The sequence below is a fragment of the Sparus aurata genome, chromosome 3 (genome assembly GCF_900880675.1).
Source record: "Sparus aurata chromosome 3, fSpaAur1.1, whole genome shotgun sequence".
Taxonomy (NCBI): Eukaryota; Metazoa; Chordata; class Actinopteri; order Spariformes; family Sparidae; genus Sparus; species Sparus aurata.
In genome coordinates, this window is record NC_044189.1 from 5,272,610 (window position 1) to 5,285,792 (window position 13,183).

At 40.2% G+C, this 13,183-nt stretch overlaps 1 protein-coding gene across 1 annotated transcript; it reads left to right on the forward strand.

The window, feature by feature from the left end:
- Window positions 1–5,841: 5,841 nt before the first annotated feature.
- On the forward strand, window positions 5,842–10,438 carry LOC115579324 (major histocompatibility complex class I-related gene protein-like; the record flags this gene model as incomplete). Its single annotated transcript, XM_030412827.1, has 4 exons — window positions 5,842–5,878; window positions 6,739–7,005; window positions 7,344–7,619; window positions 10,140–10,438. Coding segments are annotated over exons 1-4 (879 nt in total), but the record flags the coding sequence as incomplete, so codon positions are not given.
- Window positions 10,439–13,183: the final 2,745 nt, after the last annotated feature.

A 13,183-nucleotide genomic window follows, 5' to 3' on the forward strand; every position in this document is an offset into this window, starting at 1 on the left:
GCAGAGTTAGCTCCCAGACAAGGTTAGCTTAGCTCAGCATGAACCCTGAAGTTGTTTGAACTGAACTTTTTCACCTTAAAATAACTTCAGAATCAGTTTGATGGTACAGTGTCTTGTAACAGATGAATGTTGTCTCTGTCACTTGTTTCTGTACGATGTAACTTCAGTGATATGGGTCGCCGATTGTAAAGTCGCACATGCTAAAATAAAAGAGCAACATTTAGCAACAATCATGTTTACACAAAGATAATTTTATTATTATTATTCATTATTTACTTTTGACCAGATTTACAGCAATATTTGTGAACACTGATATTTATTTCTCTTGGGGGTTAAAGGGGAAACTAAGAAGGGATATGAGTTGGACCCAAATGCAGTTTGAACTCAGGAGGCAGGAAATGGGATAAACAAAAAGCAAGCTTTATTCTCAAGCCGAACCAGGAACCCAAAAACAGACAAAAAAGGGGATGAAAGACAAAGTAGCAACAAAACAGCAATAAAACAAAGTGCAAAAGAAAAAGTGAAAAGTACAAATTAAAACCAAAGTTCAAATCAGTGCAAAATGCAAAAATCCAAAAACACATACGAATGGAAACTGGGAGCAGACAGGGGCTGACAAATACAATGACCGGACAAAGAGTGCAGGGATGACACAGACAAAATACACAGACACTGATAATCAGACAAGGAACAGGTGAGGAGAGAGAGAAGGGAGGAGGCCAGGTGTGTTAACGAGGGGGGGAAAAGCAAAGAGGAGAAAGCCAGGAGGGAACAAGACTAACAGACAGAGGGAGGCACACAGGAGAACTTAAAGGACACATGAGACATGGAAAATCCAAACTTAAAACACAACACCAAATCAGGAATCATGACAAATCTAAAGGTTAAATGTTAAATCTAAATCTAAATGTTAAATCTAAATCTAAATGCTAAATAGGAATCTAAATGTTAAATTTAAATCTAAATGTTAAATGTAAATGTAAGATATAAATATGAATGTTCAATGTAAATGTTGAATATGAATACAAATGTTAAATTTAAATCTAAATGTTAAATCTAAATGTTTAATCTATATGTCATGGGTGAAGTTAAATATTTAGCTAATGTGCAAATTTACACTGCCTGCCACTGGAAGTACAAAAATAAAATCTCATTGACGTGAACAAGTGCTATCCGCAGCCTTCTTCGGGTAGTCAGATGCAGTTATTGCGCTGCACTGTTAGCGCTTAGCTGGGAACACTGGTAGGGACGTTTTTTCAGCAATACAGAGGTTCAGCAATGTGTCTGCTACGACAGTGACTGAGGCCGCACTATCGCTGCAGTGGCGGTTAGCGTATTCTCCGCTGTTGTTTCTTCACACAGAGACAAGCAGCTTGATGTTTGATGGGTTAGCATCTCAATCCCAACAAATTATAACAGCATCCATATGATTATAAACTGTCAGCACGTTCATGTTTAGATTAACAGGAGGACACCTGCGAAATACCTTGAAAAAAACACACAAAAAAACACGCGGCATCTTTGTGTGTGAAACACAGCAGTTCGTCTTCATGCCGGCACTGTTTGGCTCTGTGTTAACAAACAACATTGGAGCATTGGCGAACCGCCACCTGTGAAAAGGACTATTGAAAGCTACAGCATCCACCACAGTAGAGCCACCACAGCACTTGGTAGCTTTTATTTTGGTACTTCCGGCGACAGGCATTGTGAATTTGCATATTAGCTAAATATTTAGTTTCACCCATGACATTTATATTTAACCTTTATATTTAAATTTAAGATTTATATTTATATTTAATATTTAACATTTTTATTTTTATTTTCTATTTAGATTTTACTCAACTTTACAATCGGCACTCCATACCAACCTTCACTATATCTCAGAAGAGAGACGCACTGGCTCAAACTCCATATTCTCCCAACAACAACAACATGACTCAGCACATTTCGACAGAGTATTCTGTGTCAGGTTAAATAATCACAGACAGGAAGTTTGTTTCTGCAGAACTGGCACAGAACGACATTGTTACCATATATACTGTCGAACCGGTTCTCCTCCATCGAGCTTCATTATACATACTTCAGCATAAGCAGTCATGTTGCCTGAATCTCCTTCCTCACCTGGGTTAACTTTAGTGAGAAGGACGGATCACAGCATTTACTTTAACATGCAAGCTTTTAATACACAACATTGTTATGACGTAATGACCTTTGTTTATAATTAGCACCCACATTACATCTGACAGACTGTTACAGACCTGAGATTTGTGTTTATAATAGTGGTGTTGCACTCAGAAGCCTTCAGCACGTCAGAACAAATCTGTTATTCTTTGCCTGCGAGGTGATCAGAGGATCCGTTCATGAAGAAAGTGAAACCAATGATAACAGATAACAGACTCAAAGTGAAATACATGATGATTCATTCACTGTAGTGAGCTGAGCGTAGAAAACAAATGTATGAGCGGCATTCAACAATAATGAAATCACCCAAAAAGAAATAATACATATAAAGACATGTTTTTTCCCCATTAGAGCTCTGCCCACTTCAAACATGCAGCACGTGATTCTGGAGAAACATAGTTGATTGTTGAGTCTCATTCCCAGGTCATCAAATACCAGAGCTTTGGGTCGGGCAGCTGTGAAACTCTCAGCCTCTATTTCATACATGTCTTTGCTGCCATCTAACGGCTGTTTAGTGGTATTATATACAGTATTACAAACAGGGCTGTGACACTTGTATTGTGGAGCCTGATTCCCTTTCAAGTGGATAAAATAAATATCTCACACACACACTGGGTACTTTAAGGAATCCAGGTTTGACTGGTTCTGTCCAAACTGAAACCTTTGTAGAATATATGTGCTCTGTGGTATTTCTGTCTACTTTGGTTCAGTTGAAGTCGAGGAGCTGCTGAATGATTTCAGTGGCATCTCTGTGCAAAGGATCATTGTTATCATGGCGTTATCTACTGACTGATGTAGAATAAGTTATAGGTGGTGATACAAATGTACATGAGGATACATTCTCTGAGATCTGAACTATCCACTGAGACCAAGATCATGTAAATTCACCTGATAGTTGTGGAGCTAATTTTGTGTATGTCTGTGTAGACAAGCCACACCTACCAGCACCATGTTTACTTCAAAATATGTTGAAAAAATAAATACTTTTACACTTTACATTTATAGAATAACTTCAAGAATTTAAATAATATATTGTTTTCCTGTCTGTTGATTTTTATGTAAACGCTGAAAAGAGTTTTCTCTTACACACTAATGAAGCGACGCCTGCGAGCTAGTTCAGGCAGTCAACTCGAGCTTCACTGCCATATACACACGTGATATGCTTCTCTCCACAGACCATCCCACAAACGCACCCTCTCTATTGAGCGGGTTATTTAAACGCATGAATTTCGCTTCTCTCCCTCTGGCTCGTCAATGCTGCTGTTGCTCTGCACAAGCATCACCGCCCGCTCTTTCAGCCCACTACCACCCCAGCATCCACCTGCAGGCTCTGTCTAGGGGGAAATCTTTCATCATCACTCCCCAATATCTCATGTAATCATATCCGCGGGGAGTGGTGAGGTCAGAGCCTAGACGCCAAAACAAATCTAACAATGTTCTGCTTCTAATAAACATTTCAAACGTGAGTTGTCTGACTGAACTGACTTTATTGTAAAGCAGTGTCAAGATCCCAGTCTTTGTGTTCTCTTAATTCCTGTTTTATTTTGAAATTGTGCCCTCATGTGTTGCTTGTTGCTTTTCAGTTCCTCCCTCTGTGTGTTTTCCGTTCCTATGAGTTGTACTTTTCTTTTGTTTGCACTTTTGTTACTGCTGTCTCTTGTCCTTTTGACTCAGTTTTGGTGGATTATTGTTTTTTGTGAGTCATTCAGCTTTTGTTTAATAAAGCTCGTCTTTAGTTTCTCAATCCTGTCTTCCGTGTGTTTGCTGCATTTGTGTCCACATCTTGCTACCATATTGTAACAGAGCATATCAGTATCTCCACATGCTGCACGAGCCACCATCAACCCCCGACTAATCTGTGTCATTTTTCACAACTCTGTTCAAATTGATTAGTTGATTCATATTTTTGCTGACTGTCTGTCAGGGTACATGCTTCAGTGTATGGTGTTGACATTTAACTGGTGTTGCTGGGACAACATGTTACTTTACTGATGTTTCCAGATGTTCCTCTGATCCTACGCTCAACAGTACAGATACATGTGCTTCAGAGAGGTGAAACATTACAACCACTGCGATACAGGAAAGTCACTCCTCCTTTTCTATTGTGACATTGTTTTGATGAGGTCACATTTCTGACCTCCGGTTCTCCTTTATTTTTCAACTAGTGTCAAAAAGTAGAGATGAATTCATGATTAAGAATTCACCTCCTGTTTCTTCTGTTTTACTTCTAAGTTTTTTATTCATTCATGATTTCAGCACCAAAAACTGTTGTTTAAGTTAAGCTGTAGAGGTGTGAATACTTCAGCATGTTGTTGTCTTGTCTTGTTGTATCTGTTGTTCCTCGTGACGTCTCTGTGAGCAGGGCGGTGTGTTTGTCAGTCATGTTTCTGGATTCAGTCTGTTGACAGCAGCTGAAAGGTCAGAAACATTCTGTTAGTTCTCTTCTCCTGCACAGAAACATCAAGCACGCACATTTAATAAAGTACAACGAGTCGGTTACATCACTGAGAAGTTGGAGGTGTTCAGCTTGTCGCCTGCAGCTCTTCATCTAACTACTTATTAAGCACAATTATAAATTCAAATCAGTTTGTGTGCTGTTGGGACTGAGTAAGTAAAAAGGAGAGGAAAAAACATGAACTTCCAGCTGCTCTGTATTTATTAATAAACTAGCTAAAAGAATGAACTTGAAATACTAAATCAAATTAACTCAACTGTTTGTTACATCATGCTGCTTTTCAGCTGTTTCTGGAGACATGTTAAGTTACTGTTGTCTGTCAGATCACCAGCAGAGGGAGGACTTCAACCATATTATCTCTCTATAAAAGCATGGAATCTCTGTCTGTCTGTGTGTGTGTGTGTGTGTGTTTGTGTGTCTGTTGGTCAAATATCTCTGCGGATCAGGATCAGACTGACCTGCGACTTTCAACATGGCTGCTGCGTGGTTCAGTGGTGTGGAATAAGCATTTGCTTGGACTGCAATGATACCGTGAATGAATTATTTCATAAATGCTTTACAAATTCCACGAGCATTGTCCACCGGAGCCACCACAGTCACATGCGCACCAGAGCCAATCACTGCACACCGTGGCCACGTGCGCACCGCCAAAATGATAAGCATTTATATTTCATATGAGCTCATTCATGCGTGCTTGCCCTCTCCCAGAACTTTAAAAATTGCATCCATCTAATTTTCTTTCGGGTGCAGGTCGGGTGTCGGTATCAATGTATAGCGGGTCGGCTCGGGTGCGGAATGTAATTTGTGCTACTGTCGGAAAACGGGTCGGATGCGTTTTTAAGGATGGCAGGTGCGGGTTTGCAAAGTAAGACCTGTACTCCGTACCAGGACTCTGCTCTAAGTGACCATTTTAATCCTCTAGCTAATTATCAAGCTAAATATCCAACATGCTAGCTAACGTCAAGGACTGCGGTGGAAGACGATGGTAAAATATTTCCTTTCTCTAACACTGGATTTATTTATGCCAACGGTTTTAGATGATTTGGATTTTTTTGTGAATATACAATAACAAACTAGATGTTTCTATACAGTTCAACTCACCGTAACAGTCAGTCATAGGCGACATTTTTGTCATTTTGTAACTAATTCATGGCTGCTTCAGAGCAGCACACAGACCCACCATCCGTCACCGTGTGTGTGTGCGCATGCGAGTGGAGGAGGGCGTGAAGCGCACAGCTCCAGGTTCGAAAACAGCTTCATTTTATGATTTTTTTGCACTAATACAGCCCTGAATTAGCAGTACTGAAGTCATTCAAGGTCATGCAAACAAAAGAGACTGACTGAAACATCGGTATGCGTTGGAAAGGCGGAAATATTTTTTCACATTCCACATTTAGACCATGGCAGAGCAAATTAGACTATGGCGGGCCGCCACAGTCTTGTCAACATATGGGAAACACTGTGTATTTCTGCATCTGTTTTTCATTTTAGTGGTGCACATAGCAGAGTATTGGTCACAGCCTGATGTAATATATCACTTCCCAACTGGCTTCCTGTGAGAAAACCTGCCACCGCGAGGCTCACACTCTCTCGTCCTATCACTGTCAATCTCTCATTCCTCATGCCTAAAACTACAAACTACAAACAATCGTCCAATACTTCCATGAGTGATGGAAATGCCAGCCCACTGGGTACTTTCTGACACAGTTGCTCAATGAATAGTGCTTTTAATTCATCCTAACTCATCCTCAACCAAGATGAGATTGTGATCACACGGATCCACACAGAGTACATCGACTGAAAAGCGATGTATTTCTGACATGATTTGATGTATTTTCTGTGATAAAATGTATTTTAACTAAACTTGGCTGTGTTGGCCATTACTGGCTAAGCGCCTGTTTCAACTTGATCTTGATTCATCATATTTCTGAGTGGTGATGATGAGTGTGTGTTCAGACTGAATGGAGGCTGTTTGTTCTGCACATTACATTTAAAACATTTGCATTTTGATCCTTCACAGCAAACACACACACTTCATATCATATTTGTATTTTCACTTGGCATCGTATTTATGATTAGTGTTATTTTTGTTTGTCCTGCAGTGCTACACTCCCTGAAGTATTTTATAACTGCATCAACTGGAACGCCAATTGGAAGCCTCTCAGAAGTTGTTCTTACAGCAGAAGTTGATGAACTCCTGACGGTGTATTGTGACAACAAAAGGCTGGATGTAAAGGACATTGTTAAATCATTCTTCACAGAGAATCCTGAGCGGTTGGACATGTACAAACAAAGGTGTTTCCATTTTTTTCCAAACTTCTTCAAATCCTTCACTAACGATTTGATGCGTCTCTACAACCAAAGTGGAGGTACAGTATGTAACATGTTATAGCCTGTTTAACTTTTTACTGTTCTGCATCTTAGTTGTAAAGTGACCCAGGGCCTCAAGATACCAATCAGTTCAAACTCTAACATCATTTTACACATAACCTGAAATAGAGATTCATGTAAAGTAAACCATCATATCAGTTTGTCTTCAGTGGTCCAGCCACTACCTGTCATTCATCATGTCAACATTAATCAGCTGCTAGTTAGACTTGTTGCTGAAGCTGTTAAACACAAACTAATGATAATTATCTGATTCATGATCACATGAAATGTTTCATCTGTGAATCAGTGTTAATTACAGTCTCTGTCTCTGTCTCAGGTGTCCATGTTGTACAGATGGTGAGCGGCTGTGAGTGGGATGATGAGACTGGAGAGGTCAAAGGTTTCTCTCAGTATGGTTATGATGGAGAAGACTTCATGAAATGGGATCCGAATACATTTACATGGATCGCTCTAAGACCTGAGGCTGTCCCCGCCAAACTGAGATGGGATGCTGATAAAGATATGATAGAGAGATTTAAGACTACTCTTCTGACGTTTCCAAAGCGGCTGAAGGAGTATGTGGATTATGGGAGGAGCGTTCTGCTGAGAACAGGTAGGATCACCTGACCTGATGTAGTTTATTAGACACAGTGATCTTCATATAGGCTGCTCAGACTGAACTGTCATTGTATTATTAATCCAACCTGTCTGACATCAGCTTTTTTTGTAGTGCTTACATTTGTTTTAGTCCTGACCAATCAGAGACATCTTTGGGTGACATCACTCACCATCAAAGCTCAGACTGTGATGTCACAGTTAGTTTAAGGAAAGTGATTTTACAGTTTCAGTGTTTCACAATAGAAATAGTTCCACTGAACATTGACACTGTGATTGACGACCTGACTGTGAATCATAAGAACAGACAGACATTGTTCTTCTCTGACTGTAGTGAGTGTCTTTAGTGGTGGTGTAGTTCCCTCCTCTGTCTGTATACAGATCATGTGGAGGCTGTGTAGCAGATGTGTTGTTATGTACCCTGTCATTATTACACTGTGGTCTGGATACATGGAGCACATTACTTGGCCACCATCAACACTGTCTGAAAATAAGCATTTATTCAGCCAAGACTATTTCAAACTGTTGCAGGTGTACATTTTAAGTATGATAAACAAAAAATACAAATACAACCAATGAATAATTTTTTTTTTTTTTTTTTTTTTAAAAAGAGAAACAAACAAGATGAACTTTCCAAAATTTTGGTATTTATAAACCACATTTTAAGTATTCTACTCTCATATCCTCATATTTTTTACATGTTAAGAGGAAGTGTATCTCTGTCTCTACCTCGCCTGTGGTGCAGTGACCACAGACTCTTTCCTCTGTTGGCAGTCAGGACTTCCTGTGTCGTCCTTCCTCTATGGTTGGACTGTGGTCACTGAGTCTGTTTGGTCAGGATCTGTCTCTGCTTTGTACCTCTGACAGTAAAGAGATTATCTGCCAACTTGTATTCATGTTTAGAAACTGATAGCAATTAAATTTCTTTTGAGCTATACTTTGATTAGTCCATTGTTCAGATTATTCTCAGATTTGTTGATTGAATTAGTTTGTTTACGCTGATTGGTGGCTGCAAAGCAGTGCAGGTCTGAGGTTGAACAGTGTTGGGTGCTGGTTGATCAGTAAATCTCTGAACCAGCTGACAGAATAGTGCCTTCTCTTGATTTGGGAAATTGGGACCTAAATTCACAAGTTTTAATGTTATTAATCAGTTAATGATGGCCTAATTCTGCATGCATTGGTTGGTGTTCTTCTGTGGAGGTTTAATTTGTCTTTACATAATGCATTTGTTCAACATTAGCTTGAAAGCAATTTCACACCTTGTTTTATTGATTCCAAATATAATTTCTTCATCTTTCTTTTACCTTGTTTCTTTTCCTCTCTCTCCTCTTTAATATCTCTCTCTTTACTCTCCAGAGCTTCCCTCAGTGTCTCTCCTCCAGAAGACTCCCTCCTCTCCAGTCAGCTGCCTCGCTACAGGTTTCTACCCTCACAGAGCCTCACTCGTCTGGAGGAAAGATGGAGAGGAGCTTCATGAGGAGGTGGACCACGGAGAGACCCTCCCCAACCACGATGGAACCTTCCAGATGAGTGTTGACCTGAAACTTTCATCAGTCACACCTGAAGACTGGACGAGGTACGACTGTGTGTTTCAGCTCTCTGGTGTGAAGGAGGAAATCATCACCAAACTGGAGAAAGATCGGATCAGAACCAATGAAGGTAATGCTGACATCAATCCTGGGAAAAAAAAAAAAAAAAAAAAACCTTTAATAATAAACTAATTTAATTTTTTAATTTCTTCTAACCTGCTTCATCTGCACCAGTCTTAATTTATTGTATTCAACAGTGAAGTCCAGTAACATGACCGTCCTCGTCACTGCTGCAGTGGTTGTTCTTGCTCTCATTCTCATCAGTGCTGCTGGATTCATCGTTTACAAAAAGAACACAGGTAAGATAGAAACAAAATTCAGTACACATTAAAGAGAGAAGTGAAGAGAAAGTAAATACAGTCAGCACTAAACAGACTGAGTATAGACAGATACTCAGTCTGAGTGAGTAGAAGAGAGGAATAAAGTGACTAAAGATAATCTGGCATTTACAACTGTGACTGAAATTATTTGTCTTGTTCTGATTTCAGCCATCAGCCCTCCATCTTGTAAGTAAAACTTACTTTGGTTCTATTTCAGCTGATCTGACTCACACTTCATGTTTTAGATTAAAGAGGCTTCTTCAGTTCTGACTAACTGTTAGTAGCCAATATTTACGACTGACAGACGCTATTACAAACTGTCACGAGCACATGACATGATTCACATCATGCTGCTGGTTTCACACTATTCCCCTGATCAACAGTTCGCAGCAGTGATGTGCCAACAAACATAGTATTGTAAAAAAAAATAGTGCAGACGAAGTCTGCTAGCAAGTAAAAATGGATGTATATCATATACATCCTTTTTAATATTTTTAAAGGTTTGCAGATGTTTCTTGAGGAACAAAATGCATCCAATACATTTGTTCAACATTTGCTTGAAAGCACTTTCACACCTTCTGTTATTGATTCTCTCTCTTTCCTCTCCAGAGCTTCCCTCAGTGTCTCTCCTCCAGAAGACTCCCTCCTCTCCAGTCAGCTGCCTCGCTACAGGTTTCTACCCTCACAGAGCCTCACTCGTCTGGAGGAAAGATGGAGAGGAGCTTCATGAGGAGGTGGACCACGGAGAGATCCTCCCCAACCACGATGGAACCTTCCAGATGAGTGTTGACCTGAACCATTCAGTCACACCTGAAGACTGGACGAGGTACGACTGTGTGTTTCAGCTCTCTGGTGTGAACGAGGACATCATCACCAAACTGGAGAAAGATCGGATCAGAACCAACTGGGGTAAGAGTGAGATCATCTTCAATAATAAATAATAAACTAATTCACTGTTTTAATTTGTTCTAACCTGCTTCATCTGCACCAGTCTTAATGTATTGTATTCAACAGCGAAGCCCAGTAACATGACCGTCCTCGTCACTGCTGCAGTGGTTGTTCTTGCTCTCATTCTCATCGGTGCTGCTGGATTCATTATTTACAAAAAGAAGAAAGGTGAGAGAGAAAAAGGAAAGATTTCACTACTTTGATATCAGACTTTGAATTGATTTATTTTATTCAGGTTGCTAAATTGCTGAATTAAAACAAGCATTCAAGAAAGTAAATACAGTCAGCACTAAACAGACTGAGTATAAACAGATACTCAGTCTGAGTGAGTAGAAGAGAGGAATAAAGTGACTAAAGATAATCTGGCATTTACAACTGTGACTGAAATCATTTGTCTTGTTCTGATTTCAGCCATCAGCCCTCCATCTTGTCAGTAAAACTTACTTTGGTTCTATTTCAGCTGATCTGACTCACACTTCATGATTTAGATTAAAACATCTTTCACATTATTGTGCAGATTAACCTTTTCAACACTGTGTCCTCTATTTATTGTTTATGAAAGTTAACATGGGATGTTTGTTCTACAGCTCCTGTAAACAACACAAGGCTCTCTGAGCAGCTGAATCGAGAGACCGATTGCCAAACACACTCAGTGACTCTCTAAAGACAGTAATGCTTTTTGCAATATAAGTATATTTATATAAAAAAAGACTGATTGAAAAGGTGGGACTGTTCGATGTTCTATGGCTCTGATTGGTTGTTTTATTAATTGTTGTTTTCTATCAAATTCATACTCAAAACAATCAGGGGACAACATGTGACCAGACTTTAGTTACAAACGATTCTAGATACAGTGCAGTGGTTTTGTCACAGGAGCTGTGAGTCCAGCCAAGATCAGTCTGCAGTAGTCCAGGCGGGAGATGACCAGCACTTGGACCAGGAGTTGCCTTGTGTCCTTTGTTAGGAAAGACCAGATCCTGCGGATGTTGTAGAGGGCAAATCTGCATGATTGGGCCACAGCAGTGATGTTTGGGGGGCATGATAGTCCCTTGTCGAGGATTACTCCCAGGTTCCTCGCAGTTGATGATGGCGATACTGTGATGTCCTCATCAGTGACTGACAGGTCCATGCAAGGGCAGTCTTTCCCGAGGATGAAGAGGAGTTCAGTTCTACTAACGTTGAGCTTAAGGTGATGTGCAGTTGTCCAAGCGAAGATGTCTGCCAGACATTCCGAGATGCGTGTTGCAACGTGGGTGTCAGAGGAGGATGGGGGAAAGAGAGGAACAGCTGGGTGTCGTCTGCATAACAGTGGTAAGAGAATCCATGTGATGTGATTTTGCAGAGCCTAGTGATCTAGTGTATAATGAAAACAGAAGTGGTCCTAGTACTGAGCCTTGAGGGACACCAGTTTCCAGAAAACAGGGTTTGGAGAAGGAGCCATTCCATGTTACCTGAAAGGTGCGATTTGTCAGGTATGATGTGAACCAGGTTAGAGCAGAGTCAGTGATGCCAAGTTCAGCCAGAGTGGAGAGGAGGATTTGAAGGTTGACTGTGTCAAACACAGAAGATAAGTCGAGGAGAATGAGGACTGACGAACATGACGAGGCTCAGGTGGCACCGAGTGACTCAGTCACTGTGAAGAGGGCCGTCTCAGTGGAGTGAGCAGTCCTGAAGCCTGACTGATTGGAGTCAAGGAGGATAGTTGGTTGCAGACGGCGCGTTGCAGGGTTTTAGAGAGCAATGAAAGAAGAGATTCAGGTCTGTATTTTAGGATGTCAGTCGACTCTAGGGTGGGTTTTTTTAGGAGTGGCTTTACTGTAGCTTTCTTGAAAGAAGCTGAAATAAGGTCTGAAGTGAGGGAGGAGTTGATCAGGATGGTGAGAAATGGCAAGATGTTGTGAGATGTCTTGGAGAAGGAAGGAGGGAGATGTTTATCGACAAATGTATGACTATGAACTTATGAGACTAAACATGTAAATTCCTTTACATTGATGAACATGAATGAATGTTAAACTCAAATGTGTTCTTTCTTTACCAATCAGTTCAAACTCTAACATCATTTTACACATAAGCTGAAATAGAGATTCATGTAAAGTAAACCATCATATCAGTTTGTCTTCAGTGGTCCAGCCACTACCTGTCATTCATCATGTCATCAGCCGCTTCTTGCTCAACCTGCTAGTCATATCACGTATATATATATATATATATATATAGATATATATATACATATATATATATATATATATATATACACACACACACACACACACACACACACACACATATACATACATATACATACACCATTTATAAATTTAAGATTGACCGTATTTTTTTTTTCCGGTCAAACTCATTTTCAATGGGAGTGCTACGGGCACTTTTACGAAAGCATCAAAATCGCTATATTTAAAACACTAAGAAGGCTCGATACAACATGAAACTTTACTTGTAGTATCACCAGGGTCTCTACACATGAACACGAGCATTGAGAACATTGTTTGCGTACACAGAGTTTACTAAAAAGAAGGTTTTGGAACAACTCACCTTAGCAGTAGCTTCTTCCTCTAGCTGCCGTCATGGCAGACCAGACATACTCGGGGGATCGACACACCGGGCTGCCATGACAGTGGCTAGTGGAACAAGCTACTGCTAAAATGAGCAAAGTTTCATGATGTGTCGAGCCTTCTTAGCCTTCTTTCTTC